Consider the following 18,668-nt stretch of genomic DNA (forward strand, 5'->3'; position numbering starts at 1 on the left):
GCTGGCATTGAATACAAAGATGTGTTTGGTTGTCATTAGTGAAAGCCCAGTAGTTGAAGTCATGGGCTCGGGCAAGTCATCGGATATGAGGTAGCCCAGGTGAAAAGAATGGAAGAGTAAAGGTGTGGACACCAACAGGTAAGAAAAAGCTGAGAGTAAAACAGCCATATAGGAAGGGACCAATGGGGGAAGGGGAGACTTGGGAGGAATAGCATTTCATCAGCTAAGGGACAAGAGGAAACACCATTCTACCATGACTTCTCTGTTAAATAGAATTGAGAAAAAAAATAATGAAAAATGTCATGCCTCCTGAGAGTAACAATTCCATAGAGAACAGGCCTAGTTAGTCTGTAAGGTAAGTGCTAATGCTATTCTCCAGCATCAGCATTGCAAATGCCTTTACTTCTACTCTGGTAATGACATTGAGAAGAACCAGGGGAGAGAGAACAGCAGCCCCATTTGCGGTAACATGCTAGGGGCAACATGGCGACACTAGATCTGAATGCTAGGCCCACCTCAGCCAAGAGGTGGCCAGACATGCCATCGGTAAGCCCTCAGCAAGGGCCTGAAGGTGATGTCAACTTGCTCAACTTCTTTTCCTGATTTTTTATTGAAGTACAGTTGATTTACAATATTGTGTTAGTTTCAGATGTACAACAAAGTGATTCAGTTATACATATATATATATATATTTTTTTTTCAGATTACTTTCCATTATATGTAATTACAAGATATTGAATATAGTTCCCTGTGCTATACAGTAAATCCTTGTTGTTTAACTATTTATATATAGTAGTCTGTATCTGTTAATCCCATATTCCTAATTTATCCCTCCCCACCTTCCTCTTTTGATAACCACAAGTTTGTTTTCTATGTCTGTGAGTCTGTTTCTATTTTGTGTACAGATTTATTTTTATTATTTTTTAGATTCCACATATAAGTGATATCATATGATATTTGTCTTTCTTTGTCTGACTTACTTCACTCAGTATGATAATCTCTAGGTCCATCTGTGTTGCAGCAAATGACAATATTTCATTCTTTTTTATAGCTGAATAGTATTCCATTGTATGTATACAACACACTCTCTTTATCCATTCATCTGTTGATGGACACTTAGGTTGCTTCCATGTCTTGGCTATTGTAAATAGCACTGCTATGAACATTGGGGTGCAAGTATCTTTTCAAATTAAAGTTTTCATCTCTTCTTGATATATGACCAGGAGTGGGATTGCTGGATCATATGGTAACTCTATTTTTAGGTTTTTAAGGAACCTCCATACTGTTCTCCACAATGGTTGCAACAATTTAAATTCCTACCAACAGTGTAAGAGGGTTCCTTTTTCTCTGCACCCTCTCCAGCATTTATTATTTGTAGATATTTTGGCGATGGCCATTCTGACTGGTGTGAAGTGATACCTTATTTTAGTTTGACTTGCATTTCTCTAATAATTAGTGACGTTGAGCATCTTTTCATGTGCCTGTTGGCCATCTGTATGTCTTCTTTGGGAAAATGTCTATTTAGGTCTTCTGTCCATTTTTTGACTGGGTTCAAGGTACAGTTTAAGAACACATGCCATCCTCAGTGATTTTATAGTCTAATAAACATTTTTTACTTATGCACTATTTTTTTCTAATTTAAAGTTAAGACTACTTTGAGAATGGCTAGCAAGACTGATGTTTAATGAAGGGTACTTTCCATATGATGAAATAATTACCATATGCTGGGCAGGATTATGAAACCTTTAGGTGGTATCATGTCACATTATCACCTCACAACAACTCGCTATGACAGGCCTTATTACTATGCTCGCTTTGCAGAAGAGACAAACCCAAAGCACAGACAACTGAAGCCCAAGGTCACAGCTACTATCCTAACCCAGTCATGTGTCAGGGCAAGTTCTTACCCATCATGTCTACTGTGTCCTCTCACACACATAAGGAAGGATTTGTCTTTCATCAGGGGCAAGGGAAAGCCTGGATGAGAAGCAGCAGGACTGGGATTGGTCCTCATAACTTCCTGTCACCTGTGTGACCTTGGACAAGCCAGTTAACCTCTTAAGTTTCATGTTTTCCCATCTGTAATATTAGAACGGTGGTTCTCAACATGGGTGAAATATACAAGCACCCAGGGTGTTTTAAAAAAATAAGGATGCCATGTCTTTAACCCCAGTAAAAACTGAATCAGATCTCTGGGAGCAGGGAGGCCTTCTACACTGCTGCTGCGTAGCAATACCCACAAGTAACAGTGATATGCAACAGAGTTGAGAACCACTGGCTAGGTGGCCTTCAAGGTGCTTTTAGTTCTGGAATGGTCTGAGCCTGTGGTCCATGCTCATGGGGCCCATTCCCACCTGGGAATCAGACTCCTCTGAGTCAGATTAACCTGAGTCTTTGCTCATGAAAGGGAGCACGGTGCCTGCGGTGGGGCTGTGTAGTCAGAACGCCTGAGCTCAGATTCTGGCTCTGTTGCCTCCCGATGTGGAACGCTACCCAGGCTAGCAAGCACCTGTTTCTCATCTCTAAAGTAAGGGTAAAACAGCATCTGTTGCACTGGGTTGTTCTGAGCATTAAACAAGATAACATACATAAAGTGCTTCACCCACTTCCTGGCTGCCATGTAGTAAGGGTTCAATAACGTACAGCTGTAAATATCACGATCACCGCTTGATGAAAGCCTGGGTGCCCTGTTCTCCTCCAGTGGCCTCTAACAGTGAGATTAGATGAGAAGCTATGTTAACAACCTCCCAACATCAGCACATCTATGGACACACTGAACCCCAGTAAAGCACCCCAGCCTGGAGCCTCTGAGAAGACCCCTCCACCCCAGAGGGGTCAGGGAAGACCTTGGAACTCAGCTTAGATGTTTGCACTGTGGCCACTGCCCCACTCCAGGAAACCCCTCTTTCCTGCTGCTCTTGCCTGTGGCCAGGCCAGGCCTGATAACAGGCAGTCCAGGCGGCCGGGGGAGCAGCCATGATGTTTCTGACAATTGGTACTTTCACTTGTCATTCTCTTGAGTGGATCAGTGGAGAGTCAGGTGGAGTAAAAGCACCAGCCTTTCAGAATGGTCCCTCTTCCAAAGTCATCCTGGGAGTTCCCAGCCCCAGGGCTGAGCCCTCCTTCCCTCTGTGGTCCGTCACATTCGCTGTGGCTAAGAAACATGACAAACCCAATACACCATGATCCGCTGTGAGTCCCTTCTGCCTCATACACAGATGCGACCCCCTCTCCAACACACACAACTGCATTAGGGACAAAGGACACAGACACACCATGTTTGAAGCTCAACAAAGAAACTTTAAATGCACCATCTTCCCTCCCTGGGCTGCGCAGGGAGAGAACTTCAAGTGAGATTGAATGCGGACTCCCCAGGGGAAGTGATACAGTGTGAGTGACATGCAGCTCAATTTCAATATGTGCTTATTAAGCAAAATGAAAATACATAAATAAAAAGTGCACTTGATTATCTTATTCTCTGCACAAAAGCCATGTGAGCTCTTGGTGTTGGAGGGAAATCCATGGAGGCCACTTATAGGAGAAAATGTCCTAGTGGACAGGTCAGAGGACAGAGGCGGCCTGTCTGAGGAGCCAGAGGGGGTGATCAGCTGGGTGGTACGGGGCTGTGGACTGGAACGAAAAGACCATGGGCATCACTGAGGGATGCCAGAGGAGAAGGGGCCAGGAAGGAGGAGAGAGAGAAGAGGGACAGAAAGAAAACATAGGGGAGCAAGGAGATCAGACAGACATGAGAACAAGCCCATGAGCACAAGGGGGCACAGGACGGAGACCAGAAGGTCAAAGTGAAGATGGTGTGGCCACATGTGTGAGGTGATGGACCAGACAACAGAGTGCTGAGGAGAGCACACCTGAACAAGATTAGAAAGAAATGAAAAAAATGAAATGCTGCAAGAGGCAGAAGACAACAAAAAGTACAGGTGGCAATGAAACAGAAGGTGCTGGTAAGATCAAAGGAAAAACAGCCTCAGAGAGACAGATGGGAGATGGGAGGATGATCCCAGGGAGGACAGATTGTACATCTCACCTCTACAGCAACCCCACTGATCTTCCACACGGGAATGCACTGCAGCCAAGTCGGAGCATCAGTCAGCAGTTTACACCCGCTCAAGGCTAGGATACAGGCTACACACCGGGTTTGACATGGCCTCTTCTTCCCGGCAGCTCTGGGAGCCCAGGGGAAGGAATGGGGGAAGGCTGACAACCCAGGCAAGGCCTCCTTGCCTTCACTTGGCTCCCAGGAGCCCTCTTGGCAAAACAGAAACCCTGTGAGAAATCTTCCTGAATAGGGTCCTTTCTCCCCTAATATGGGCTTTTTATGCCCTTGAGAAAAATTCCAAACTCTGTAGCCAGTTTCCAGGACCTCGTGGGACCTGGCTGGAGCTCATCTCTCTGGTCTCACCTGCCACCTTCTTTCCTCTCCTCTCAGAGCCTGCCTGAAGGATGCTTATGGGTTTCCTGAATTGGCCACGTTCCTGTCCATCTCCTGGCCTTTGCATATGCTGTCACCTGTCTCGGACCACCCACCTGCCCCACTTCACCTGGCTAACCCTATTCAGAGCTTCACTAAGGTGAAGCTTGCTTTTGGGGGTCCCCTGGGGTTCTTGGAGGTAAGGGTCTCTCCGGGGCACTGCCACAGCCCCTGGTCCTTGCCCCGACCCTCTCCCTATACTACAATGAACTCTTTACTTCTCTTGTCACCCGCTAGCAATATTCTAGCAATATTCTTGTTTTTGGGGACAAATATCTGGTCTTTGTGCTCTACCCCAGAGTCTAGCATAATGCATGGCTCATAGGAGATCAACAAATATCTGAATAGTGAATGCTTGAAGGAAGGACAAGTTTATGTTATAAATGCTTCTTTCTTCACCCGGGGCCTGGGCCAAAGGTGAGGCAGGAGATACTTGTCGGCGGGGGGCAGGGATGGTAAGGACCCTGTCTCAGCTCACCTTCTGTGGTGCTGCCTGTGGGCTGCCTGCTCTTCTGAATGCGATGGGCCACCCTGGCCTACATTGCCAGTGTCACCAGCTATCACCAGTAGGGCTAGACTTCCTCTCAATCTATGCAGGATTTTTTTTTTACATCTTTATTGGAGTATAATTGCTTAACAATGGTGTGTTAGTTTCTGCTTTATAACAAAGTGAATCAGTTATACATATACATATGTTCCCATATCCCCTCCCTCTTGCGTCTCCCTCCCACCCTCCCTATCCCACCCCTCCAGGCGGTCACAAAGCACTGAGCTGATCTCCCTGTGCTATGCGGCTGCTTCCCACTAGCTATCTATTTTACGTTTGGTAGTGTATATATGACCATGCCTCTCTTTCCCTTTGTCACAGCTTATCCTGTCTTATTTTAACCATTACCGTTTTCTCCTGGCCTGTTGTACATCTTACCTCCACTGGGTGATCTGGTTTTATTTCAATAATCCAAAAGCCATACTCTCAGACTTCCAAACCGAAACAAAGCCTGGCACACTCTTTCCCCCTTATTTGTAAACATATAAACCTGAAACTTTTACAAAGATGTAAACATTAACCTCATTTTACTTCCAACCTTAACAAATCCCACACAGAGGAGAACACATGTTTCTTGGGAAAAGGACCATCTGGGAAACCTGGGCCCAGCCCACTCTTACTTGTGTGCACAAACTTCTGTCCTCAGTCAGATGCCCTAAAGCTCTACACGTGTAGCTGCTCAACAAGAGAGCTGGTCTCGGGCTTCCCTGGTGGCGCAGTGGTTGAGAGTCTGCCTGCCGATGCAGGGGACACGGGTTCGTGCCCCGGTCTGCGTGGATCCCACACGCCGCAGAGCGGCTGGGTCCGTGAGCCATGGCCGCTGAGCCTGCGCGTCCGGAGCCTGTGCTCCTCAATGGGAGAGGCCACAACAGTGAGAGGCCCGCGTACCGCAAAAAAAAAAAAAAAAAGTAGAGTCTCTGTTTCGGCATTTGGATTATTCTGTCACCTCCTGTAGGTACCCCAAGGAAAAGGAGCTGATGTTGTACAAACATCTACACCACAAGCGTGGCTGTCCAAAGAGATTCCTTTAAAGAAGAAATAAACAGCCTGCCCACAAGATGACTCTTTCTTCAGCTCTCACATTGGCCAAACCTGAACTTCTGGCAGATTTGGAATACCAACCTTTTCTGACTTTCAGCCACCAGGGATTCACAGGGTTTAAGGCCAGTGTATTAGTTTCCTGCAGCTGCTGTAACAAGGTACCATAAACTCGGCAGTTTAAAACAATAGAAATGTGTTCTCCCACAATTCTGGAGACCAGGAAGTCCAAAATCAGTTTCACTGTGTTGAAACCAAGGTACCTGCAGGGCCGCACTGCCTCTGGATGCTCTAGGGGAGAATCTGTTCCTTGTCTCTTCCAGCATCTGGCGGCTGCTCCCTGGATCATGGCCACACCACTCCAGTTGCCAAGGAGAGCAACTCGGAGTCTCTCTCTGCTCCATCTTCACGTGGCTTTCTCCTCTGTGTGTCTGTATCAAATATCCAGCCTCCCTCTTATGAGGATACATGTGATTACATTTAGTGCCCACCTAGTTAATCCAGGTCAATCTCTCCATGTCAGATCTTAACTTAATCACATCTGCAAAGACGTCATCATGTAAGGTGACACTCACAGTTCCAAAAACTAGGACCTGATATTTTGGGTGGTCATTATTTAGCCTAGCACAGCCAGTCTCAACACACAATAAATCCATTAGCTTAATGATTGAAAAAAGAAGGTTTATGGGTCCATTCATGATCCAACAAGTAGCCTGGGAGCCCCTATTAAGTTCTAGGCCCTGGGGATAAAATGCAAAAGCAGACAGGCTCCTTGGAAAAGAGACACAATTAGCTAATCACAAAACAAATGCCGAATTAACAACTGTGGTGAGAAATACAAAGAGCTGCATGATTCTAAGTCCTGGGGGAGGCCGGGTGGAGGTTACCCTAAGACAGGAGGTCTGAGGAGGCTCCCTCAGGACGTGGCATTCAAGTTACTGTTTGAAGGATAAATGGGGTGAACTGGGTGAAAAGAGGAAAGGCTGCAAGGCAGAAGGCAGAGAAGGGAGAAAGGCCATTTCTGGTCATTTCCACGACCAGAAAGAACAAGTAAAGGAAAATGCAATGAGAGCAGTGAGGCAGGAGCGTGGTGTGAACCAGGAGTGGAGAGGAGGCGTCCCAGGATGTGCAGCCCTCGGTCAAGTCCTTGAGGTACCATCAGATCCAGGCTTGAAAAGAGCACTGTGGCTGCGAGTGGAGAAAGTGTGGGTGATGGAGAGCAGAGTGGCTGTGGGCAGACGAGCTGTTTTATTTTCATTTTAATAGCCGAGAGCTAAAATGTCAGACCATCATTTTCAGAAGCCTTGTATCTGTTTGGCCTTCCCGGACACCCAAGCCACCTCCCCAGCTCGCAGGAGCATCTCTCTTAGTCCCAGGATGTTCGTGAACAGCTCTGCCCCAGCAGTTCCCCCTTTAAACCCTAGTTGCTTCTGCCTCAGCCCCATTTTATATCCTGATCACGGGGATCAGTCTCAGTCATCTTTGTATCTATTCCAACTCGTATTTCAGTACTCGACACACGGTAGTCTATGTGTGAGTGAAAGGGGAAAAGGAAAATCAAAGTTTCTGGTCCCTTAGCTCAAGGGTGCGAGGAAGGTCATGGCTAGCTTGGGTGCTTAGAGTGAGGGCCAGCGGGAGCACAAGTCCCCCTTCTGAAGCGCAGGCACGATAGCAGTCTAAGACCTGCATAAACCAGACCCGTGGAATTGTAAGAGCAAAGGGGGTGATGGCAAGGGAGCAGAGGAATGCTCCCTTGGGGATGGCAGGTCAGAGGTCAGAAAACCAGGCACACAGAGTGCAGAGGAGGGGACCCGGATGGGGAAAGGGGATGCAACCCAGACAGCCTCCTGGGAACGGAGACCCAAATCCACAACAGGACACGTACGCATTCTTGGTACCGAGGACCAGGACTGTTTAAAAGTAGCCAACATAAGGCAAAGGGAAGGAAGAGCCTGCAAACCTTTATGCCGATAAACAATTACACAAATGAAGGACGTTACTTTCTAGCGAGGTTCGGCTTCCTTCTAGTTGGTACCTTCCTCCAAATTAGATTGGGTGATACATCAAAACATTTCTATAAAGTGTGTCTAATCTGAAATAGATGATAGAAGTAGGTCATTTTTCCAGGTACTTATGTCAACATTCAGACCAGAATCCGGGACTCCTAAATCCTGAAATGTACTTCTTTCTGCTAAGCTATTCCATCCCCAACGGAGCCAGCACTGGGTTCATTGGGCAGACTCCCAATTAATCACAGTAGAAAGCACTATTTGCCAAGTGAAAATCCTCTATTTTGAATTCTTAATCCCCGCACCAGCTGAGTTTACCACAAAGACATGAATGTATAATTGAGACATAAAGAGAACATGCCACCAAATTAAACTGCTCTAATTTTAAATCAATAAATTTTTTCTCAAATAACATGAAATGAAGATCTCTCAAAAGAAAAAAACATCTTGTTCCAACATCTCCAGGAGTCTTTCTCCACTGAGCTGAACTCCAGCAAAAGCCAATTAGATTTCTTACCAACATCAGACACTAAATTATCACAGACAATGCTCAACAGGAATATAAATCTTAAGATACACTCCAAGGGGTGACACCGTCTATCCTAAGTTGGCCTGGAGACATCTGAAACACCAGGTCTCCTCTACCCAACGGCTCTTGGGTACCAGTGAGAGGTGGCTGCCAGCAGTGGGTGGGTCTGGCAGACCCGACGGGCTGCAGACCCCTTCCTGTGGTTCTCATTTACCTTTGGCAGCATCCTCAAGCTCTCTGGCACAATCATCACTATGAGAGAGCTAAGCACCCCAGTGCCAACGGCTCTGTTTGCTAGTGTACAAAGAAAGGCACCTTAACTACACCGAGGGGATATCATCATTAGTGTGAATGTAATTATAAAACATGTGTTTTAGTACTTTAAATGCTGACCTGATGACAAAAGACTCTTTGCAGTCTTTCCCCCTTTGTATGTGGACGTGCGAGGGGCACTGGACCAGCTGGGTTTGGATCTATCCTTTCCTTCCAATACTTCTCTCTCCTCCAAGGTTTGTTGCCCCCTGGCACTTGTCATTTTCTATTCCACTGATTGCCTTCTGGATATTTGACCTTTGCCAAAGCAATCGAATGCAACCTTCCTTGAGGAATAAAAGTGATGCTCTTGTAGAACATCAAGGAAAACCACGTGACACTCATCCTTCTGTTCATCACTGAGCTCCTTCCCGGACACACAGGCCAACCTAGATGCAGCTCATCTTTCTGGCCCCATGTCCAGTGGTTTCACCCCAGGAGCCCTGCCCTAGGACCTCGTATCATCCTCACTCTTCCTCCTACATGTCAGGTGTTTTCAGACTTTCCAGCTTTGTGCATGCCAGGGCTAGGACACTTCTCTCCAGATCCCCTGGCAAATCCTGCTCACCACTGAAGACCCTGGAGAAACGCAAGCTTGTAGTTTTGCCTAATCTTGCAGATGAAATCAGTTTTTCCCCTTTGGTGTATTCATGGCATTTCTACGTATAAACATCCTAATTCCTAACCCCTGTTATCCTTTAAGAGGGTTATTAACAAATAATACAGCAGTCTCCTCTGCTAGACAGGGCGGGAACTCTGAACACGTGTGTCCCCAGAGCCTGGCTTCCAAATACTGTTAAATGGAATTGAAAGATGACAGCTGACAATCCTCATCTGACAACAGATGGACTAAGAGACTTGGTCACCAACTTCTCCCCACGCCGTAAGAAGCTAGACGTTTCAATTTGGCAGGAAGAAGAGGGAGGGTTTAGACGTTTTTGAGTGGTTTGCAAAAGTCATGGCCTTCAAATCAATGATGCTGTCCTTGATATCACTTTATACACACCCTTATAGGGATGACACCCAGAATCTTAAGGAATATAGTCATGAGCCAGATCCAACGGATCACAAAACCATAAAGACACCTCATACAATTCTTCATTAAAAATATTTGCTTCAAGTTCAATTTGAGTAAGCCATAGGGAGCCTGTGATACAGGAACAGAAATCTAAAGGAATGTATTAGGAAATGCTGCTTACTCAGAATCTCATGTTTGCCCTTTCCCCAGTAGAAAACGACAACACATCTTGTTTGGAGGCTACAGGGCTACATATGATCCAGGAGGAATCAGAGCTACTTTTCTCAACCCTCTGGTATTGGAATCTGAGGCAGCACAGACTCCCTGGAGAAAACCACCTAAGGGATAAGAATTCTGTGGTTGCTTAAACACCTCCCCACTTGGGAGCCCTAACTGCTTACCTGGAGGGAGGCTGCCTGACTCCCATAAGGCTTGCTGTGAAGCAATAGGGTCATCCGGGCTTCCTGCTTCCCTAGAGCTCTGAGTGGTGTGGCGGATAGGACAGGGACCTGTTATTACCTACTGTGCTGACCAGGAAGCACCAGGTGCCGAGTTTTCCCAACTGCCTAGGAAACAGAAAGATCCTCCCCAGCAACACCAGAAGGCACAGAAAATTCCATTATTAAGCCTATATAAATTTTACTATAGCTATTTTCTCAGATTTATTTAGTCTAATAGACTCCACCCTACTTGGCTTAACAGATGGATGACGTTCCGGGGGTTTACTGAAATTGGGTAAACTCACTAAGAATTTTTGCCTCTCCATGGCCCGTAACTGCATCAAAAAATTTAAAAACTCAGCAGGTAAAACTGAGTTGCCTCATTTGCATGCTGTCGAAATTCTGTAAATCAATTTCAGGTAAAATGCCCTACTTCCTTGTCATTCTCCAGGGTGCTTTGAGGAACACTTTAATTTTGTGGTGGAATTTAATTTCCTGACTTTTTGAAAGTTCTGCCGAATTCAGAGGTATAGTCTTACGACCAGGCCAAATGTGCATTTTGATCTATATCTTGAATGGGGGAAGGAAGAGGCTAGATGGTTTGGAGAGCAGTTTGGGATGGCAAATGTGACCTACTGTAAGGCCACTGGCAGCTGAAGGATGCAGATGTACTCAAAAGGTGACTTCTGTGGACTTAGGGCTGGACGGTGATGCTTCCTCTACTATGAACTCAGCGAGATGTAGCCCGAATGGAAATTAGATGGTGCAAAGGTCTCTTCGCAGGGCCAGGGGGCAGGCTGCTTTCAGCGGGGGATGTGGCTGTCTTGAGAGACAGAAGTCTTTGCTTTCAGTGTAAGGATTAGAGCATATTATTCCCTTTGATCTGTTGTTTTTCAAATTCCCTTTTGTTCAGGTTCTGGGTAGGGAGGGTCTATGGGGCGTAGGTATCTAGAAATTAAAAGTTAGTGTTCCTGTTCTCTTAATCATAATAATGAGTTTGGCTTGACAAGTTCAATTAATTATTCAGGACTAGAAAGCAACACGATTATACATATCAGGCGGGTAAGAGGGGAGGGTTCTGAGCAGGGAGACGATACCAGGTAAATGCAGGGCTGGTACCACCAAAGCTCTGTTGTGTGCAAGCCACCTGCTGGTGCTGGCTACTCCGCAGCCTGGTCCCTTTCTCTCCGGGATCCCGCCAGCCCAGGGAATGGACAGCCACATCCTGGCTTCCTCCTCTCATCCTTGTCTCATTCCATAGACATTAGCAGGGGACCCCCTTCACATGAGCTTCAGAGCTGTTTGACTCCAAAAGGTAGGTAATTAACTATCAAACCATAGCAGGGATTTTCAGATTAATTCTGCCCAGGAAGAAATAGGAAAACTCATTTAGACCAAACAAAAGGGAGGGGGTGATTAGATGCTCCAGTGACAAAAGAGAGACCTAAATAGGGTCTAGAAAACTGATACAGGGCCAAAAGCTTTTATTAGCATTATTTTTACACCAATACCCCCATTTTTTTTTTTTTTTTTTTTTTTTTTTTGTGGTACGCGGGCCTCTCACTGCCGCGGCCTCTCCCGTTGCAGAGCACAGGCTCCAGACGCGCAGGCTCAGTGGCCATGGCTCACGGGCCCAGCCGCTCCGCGGCATGTGGGATCTTCCCAGACCAGGGCACGAACCCGTGTCCCCTGCATCGGCAGGCGGACTCTCAACCACTGCACCACCAGGGAAGTCCACTCCCATTTTTATAAGCACTGCATTCTACCTTCCTCTGTCATGCAGGTAGGTCTCTTAGTGAGATTGAAGCCCAGCAGGTATAGCAGCAGACCTGCCAAGTCGGGTTCTGCATGCTGATAAGGAGAACATTCCCTAATGTCCCTGAAGACCACCAGGGCAGTTTTCCTGCACTGCCACATAAGGGCTTTTACAAATACAGTTAGGGCTCTGGGGATGTATTCCATACTGTCCTGAATTTGGCAAACAATTCAGTCCCACAAAGCATTTTTATTCACTCAGCTTTCCAGGATGGGGCCTCTTCCAAGAAACAATGGAGACGGGGTAGAGCTTTTCCATATTCAGAGAAGCTTGGTTTGGCAGCAGGATCAAGAAGGGGAAAGGATTAAAATACGCAGCTGAACTGGAGAAGCAGCCTTTTATTAATTACACTCATAAAGCAGGGCACCCTGAGGTCAAAGAGATGGAAAGCGCTAGACCCAAATTTTAATAACTCGTAGATGGATCGCCCTCACTCTGGTCTAAAAGATTACGTTCCGGCTGCCTAAGTGGGCATGCAAACCCCTGGTTGGTATTTCTTACTTTTCACAAACTCATTTTGAATGGAGAATTCAAGGCATCGGAAAATCACCAAGTCCAAGTATCTGAACACCTCCCCACCTCCCCGCCTCCTGCTGCTACCTGAGGCTTCATCACAGGGCACTTTAGATGTGATACTGTCACCCTCCCCCAGCTCCAAGGCCAGAGTCTCGATGTCCTGGTGGATGTACCTCCTGCATCCGCCCACTTATCCAGTCCCCAGGTTCTGCCTCTGCTCCTTGGGACACAGTTTTGGACTCCGGATGTCCTACTCTGTGTAGCTAACCGAGGAACTCCAGGCCTCCATCTTTCTCAACAAGTTTCTCCTGTTTTTCTTTTTTTAAAGATTTTTTGATGTGGACCATTTTTAAAGTCTTTATTGAATTTGTTACAATATTGCTTCTGTTTTATGTTTCGGTTTTTTGGCCCCGAGGCAAGTGGGATCTTAGCTCCCCCGACCAGGAATGGAACCTGCACCCCCTGCGTTGGAAGGCGAAGCCTTAACCACTGAACCACCAGGGAAGTCCCACTTCTCTCTTGTTTTTAAAGCACCACCATCTTTTCTAATTTCCATCTTGTCTGCAAAATCCCATCCCCCTTTCCACCCCACAGCCGGCCTTTGAAGTCAATGATGCCCATTCTTGTTTCAGCACCTGCTGCCCAGCAGACAGTTCAAGGTCTCTGGGGATATTCTATCTGCACTGTCCAACACAGGAGCCACCAGTCCCCAGCGGCTGCTGTAGCACCTGAAATGTGGCTGCTGTGACTGAAGGAGTAAATTCCAAATTGTATTTGGATTTAGCTAGTTTACATTTAATTTTAAATAGCCACTGTGCTGAGTAGCTCCTTAGCTCAGATGTCCTCTCCCTCACTTCCCTCCCACACTGGCTCCAGGACTGCTCTCTTCCTGAAGCTGCCCCCTGTTCCTGACCTGCCTCTGACACTCACCCCACATGACTGCCCGGGCTCTGTCTGCAGCCCTGAGCCTGCTCCTTCCCGGACGCTGGCCCTGGACAGTGTGAATCAGAAGCGCCATCAGCCTTGTCCTGCAGGCTGGTCTTACAGCCCTGGCCATGCAGCCTGAGTCCTCTGGGGTTTCACACTCTCCCCTCCTCTGGCTGGTGCTCTCCACGGCTTGACTTCAGAGCCACTTCTCCACCCCTGTGCCTTCCACCTCAGGGCTTCTCTCTGTAGCCCAGGCCTGCCTGACCACTGTCCCCACTCCAGCCACTTCACCAGTCCTGCCGAGACCTTTGGAAACCACCCGCCCCCAACAGCATGGGAAAGATTTGGGAGAATTTAGGTAGCCCCAGAGCGATCTTCCTAAAAAAAGATACAGGGAAAATACAACGCAACAGCAACAGGTAGTGAGAAGAGAAGAGATGGACCCACTAACAAAAAAAGGAACCAAGCATCTCCTATTTCCTTTTTCCTTTACTATGAGGACATGATGTGTTATCAACAGATTTTTAAAATATCCTAGGGAGCCAAGCACAAACCTAGAACTTGCCACCAGTGAAAGGCTTGCCTTGAGGGTTGCAAGGGCTGAAGATGCACTAAGAACCAAGCTCCAGAAGACCCGGGCCAAGGAAAGCTCCAGCCCTGAGGCCCAAGCTTGAGCCAGAGGACTGGCCAGTGCCCAGGAGCCCATGGGAAATGTGGCTGCCATGTAAGCGGACCAGCCTGGTCTCTGTATAGGTCATTCTGAACTCTATTAAAATGTCTGATCAAACACCAGGGGGCTGAGAGGACCCAAGGGTTTGGAGGCACTTGGTGCTCTGGAAGGACTTAGACAACAGCTACACTCCCAGAACCTAAATTCCTGGGGAGGACTTGGGCAAATGGCACACAAGTCCATCATCTCCCCACGAATGGCAACTGATGCTTCAGGGGCAGCATTTCATTCATCTTCATGTGCTGAGTGCTTGGCCAGGGTACTGGGAAGCAGAGTTGTTTCTCAGTGGCGATTTATGTGTGAATGAATGAAGGCAAGGGTGGGGCAGGCACAGAGTGCTGAGGGGCTGGTACTTAGGCAGATGCACGGGTGGCACCAGGTCTCAGCAGGAGTTAAACACACAGCACCACAACCAGAGAGAAGACCCAGTACAAAGACCAAGCGGGGCAGTAGGGGTATTTGCTAGAAAAGGGGGAAAATACAATCTCAGACTTCAGCAAGCTCACTTAATTCTGTGAAAATTATATTACTTTCCTTCTGTGTGCGTTTATTTGTGTATGAAGCTGACTACATGTACACAAATACACACACTCATGGGTGGAAAGATGAGTTTAGATATTTTCTGCTGCTGCTATTATGTGTGTGTCCGTCTGTGAGTATGTGTTTAATGACAGTAATACCATTTTGAAAAGTTAAAACGTCTTCCATTCCAACACCGTGCTGCAAAGTGTTGAACAGGGAGGTCAGCAGAATCCAGAAGTCCGATTCTGCTGGGAATTAGGGTTTACGTTCAGTACAATAAATGATTCCAAGATAAGTACATTTCTTTTTTTTTTTTTTTTTTTTTTTTTAATCCTGGATGGTGATGTATCTTCTTTCCAATACAGAAACAGGGGAGCCTGGCTCTATTTAGTTTGTCTGATTGCTTTTAAGAGGAGGGACAGGTTGGCTCCGAGAAGCCATGGTCCTCTGTTCATTAAAGTGTCAATAATGCCTGGTCCAGGCATATCGACAGCGGATTAGCTCAGGCTGAGTCTGTGGACAAGACCAGAATCTTTTTTAACCCAGCTTGTTTCCAGATCAATACACTCATCAGCATTCGAAAATTAGCCCAAGATGAGATTCTGATACTTGAGGTGGTATGTCATGCTCAGAGGCCACCTTGCCAAGCCACAGGTGTGAATGCCTAGCTGGGGATTAGACACTTTCCATCCCCATGGATACCAGTGAGGATTGATGTTAGACCCCATCCTCCACGCCCTGCCCCTCCCGCCTCCCCCTGCTCACACACTCTCAACCTTCCCTCTTTGAGCCTGTGTAAGTGCTTGGGGCTATAACCCAGCCATTTGCCTCAAGGGGCATTTATTAAATGTGCACTTTGTCTGAGGCATTTTCCGGGTGCTCAGGGCAGAAGTGTATGGGTGTGAGCGAGGAGGGGGAGGGGACCTTAAGGAAAATCAATGACACAAACACGATCCTTGTTTTCAAGGAGGCTTCGGAGTTTTTCACGACTCCTTCCATTTTCCAGTTCTGTAAAGGTCCTGCTTCCTAAGGCAAGTGTCTGTGATGCTGTAGAGTTCCTAAGGTCTGTCTGTCATTGTCAGGCACTCTCAGCAGTAAGTGTGTGCACTGGGGGGGGGGAAATGGGGGGGAGCATGGGGCGTGGCTGCAAACGCACCCCCTGGTGCTACCAACTGGGCCACTGGGGCATCCATCAAACTCCCTCACAGAACGGTGTGATTCTCAATCTTTTTCTGGCCAATAATAAAACTTTCGCCCACCAACACCATCTCATGCAACAATACCTACTCTGCTGTTTGTGATACATTCTGATACTGTCTATGCAATCCCATTTCCTTTAAAAAATGCTGTTTGTATCCAGCAGTTTGAAGATCTTCATATATAGAACCAACAGAGGAAACAACCATCATCATTTCCTTTTAGAAAGAAAGAGGGAAAAATAACATAAAATAAAAACAACTTGGTGTGACCAAGCTGTGTCACAGCACGGGGCGCCACCCACCCCACTGGCCTCATCCCTGAGCCGCCGGAGCCTGTGTGGGTCTCCCTCCAGCCTGTCTTCTTCCCATCACTGCCCACCGACCTCGCCCTTCACAGTCGGAACCCTGACCAAGCTGCCCTCTGTCCTGCCTTCTCCCAGCTCCCTTCCCTTCCCTCCCTTTCCTGCTCCTTGTCGCTCTCACCTACCATCCACAGCTCTCCCCTTCCCTCAGGGCTGCTGGAAAGGAGGGGAGGGGACGCTGGAGGAGCCTCTGGACCTGGAGCTTCCTGCTGTGGACCTGCCATTCAGGGGGATGAAGAGAGCTGGAGAAAAGACCAGCAGAGGATCTGGCTCCATCGCTCGGGGGCTTCACCTCTGAGGTAAAGGAACAAGGATGTGGTCCACAGTTAAATACGTTTTTAAAAAGTTTAAAAAACTAGCAGCTGCATATTTTTTTTTAAATAGCTAACACTTAACCAGCCCCTCTGTGTGCCAGGCCCTCTCCTGAGTGTTTACACATCAGTCCATGGAAAATGTAATCCCCTCCACGGACCCTCGCAACGTTGACTCCATTTTACAAAAAGAAACTTTGAGTCACAGTTGGTAACCTGGGGTCCCACAGCCAGAAAGCGGCCAAGTCTGATTCTGAGCACTTGCCCCCCATCTGGGAATCCGTCTGCACAGTTGCGTGTTGTCTGTATGCCCAGCACCTGCTCTGCTTATGGGGAAGCGGAGAAGGGTCTGGGAAGCATGGAGACAGCGGAAGCAAGAGATGCAAAAACACAGACCTCAAAAGCTGGGGGCGGGTGTGAGAGGCTCAGAGGAAGGGGAGGGGAATGGGGTGCAACGAAAACACAGGGGATCAGACACAGGCATTAAAGGTGAGACGTGGTATCAGAAACCCAGGGCTGGCAGTTGAGAGAAGAAGCCAACAAGCTGGAAACAACAGAGATGGCTGTGACGGCCATGTCCCAGGTAGGTGTTTAGAGCATCTGCAGTCGGCTCTGCCTTCTTTGAAGGCTGTGTGAGGGATGGCATATGCGCAGTGCCAGAAGAGCTAAAATGCTGGTCTTAAAATAAAGCAAGCTTAGCATTGGATGGAGCCTTAAAAAAAACTCAGAGGAGAAAAAAGCCAAGGAAAGCAATAATCAGGAACTAATTTTCTGAGAAAACGTATTATTGGAACAAAAGCAAAGAATAAACAAAAAAAAAACAAATCCTAGTCCTATTCAATGGGAAAATGATCTGAAATTTTAGCATCAAATGGCAAAGTGAAAATTAGGAAATTGTCCTGGCCAGATGGAACAGACAGACTCATCTCAGTTGAGAATCACAGTGAAAGTGTTGGATACAGGCTCTCTCAGACGCCCCTGCACCGGCTGCCCCCAGGCCGCCTACCTTGCACGATGAGGTGCACCCGGGAGGTCTTCGGGTGGTTGTCTGTCTGCACGGAGCAGGTGTACGGGCCCTCGTCGTACACGTCCACGTTCTGGATCTCGATGCTGTACTGGGTCTGGGTGTTGCTCAGGAGGACCACGCGGGGGTCCAGACACCACTTGTCATTCCCGGCATAGAGGATGGTGCTGCGGTTCAGCCAGGCCACCCGGGTGACCCGGTTGTCAATCGTGCACCTGGAGGGAGGACCAGACGGGTAAGTCAAGGGACCGCAGAGAAACGGGAGCCATCAGGGTCTTCCTGGCAAGGCTGAGATGCCTGGTCACCATGCCTTGTCTTCGTCCCCTGCCCCCAATGTGTACACGCGCACCTCCTGTTTGCTCTGGCCAGAGTGGCACTTTCTGGAACTCAGCATCCGAGGTCTTGCAGAAGTGCAGCCTCAGAACATTGGCTATTTCAGACTTCCAGGTCCTGAGTGATTCTGTGCTTCTGAAAACCCCTGAGCACAGGACTATTGCAATGCCCCTAACTATTCAATAGTTATAGCCTGGAGCCATCATCCATTCTCAGAATGGCTGGGCCCTGGGACTACCCCCCTCCTCCCCTCGCTCTGCGATTTCCATGATGTGCATGATGATAATGCCTCACATTGCTTTCAAGATGTTCTGGGTGTACTAAGTTGCCCAATACTCAAACCAACCCTATGAGGAAGGTTCTATTGGTAAAAAGAATTGAAGAACAGAGACACTGAATGCTTCTAGCAAATGGCACAGATAACGTGTGCTAGATCAGAAACCCAGCTTTTAACTACTAAACATTCTTCCTCCCATCTCAGAATAGCGAATTCCAACAGAAGGCTTTTGAAGTCAAAACTAAATATGGACCACCACCATTGCTATT

The 18,668-nt window shown here is 47.5% G+C and overlaps 1 protein-coding gene across 7 annotated transcripts in view; it reads right to left on the minus strand.

The window, feature by feature from the left end:
- Nucleotides 1-18,668, minus strand: part of NTM (neurotrimin) — a 395,378-nt gene that overhangs the window by 165,373 nt on the left and 211,337 nt on the right. For all 7 annotated transcript variants that reach the window (XR_014016245.1, XM_081239009.1, XM_081239011.1 and 4 more), the window contains exon 2: nucleotides 17,772-18,004. Coding sequence is in view for 6 of the 7 variants with exons in the window: in XM_081239009.1 (XP_081095135.1) it covers nucleotides 17,772-18,004 (233 nt within the window). In the remaining variant the exon portion in view is untranslated. The remainder of the gene's footprint in view (nucleotides 1-17,771; nucleotides 18,005-18,668) is intronic.

This window comes from Mesoplodon bidens (assembly GCF_964165515.1).
Source record: "Mesoplodon bidens genome assembly, chromosome: 7".
Lineage (NCBI taxonomy): Eukaryota > Metazoa > Chordata > Mammalia > Artiodactyla > Ziphiidae > Mesoplodon > Mesoplodon bidens.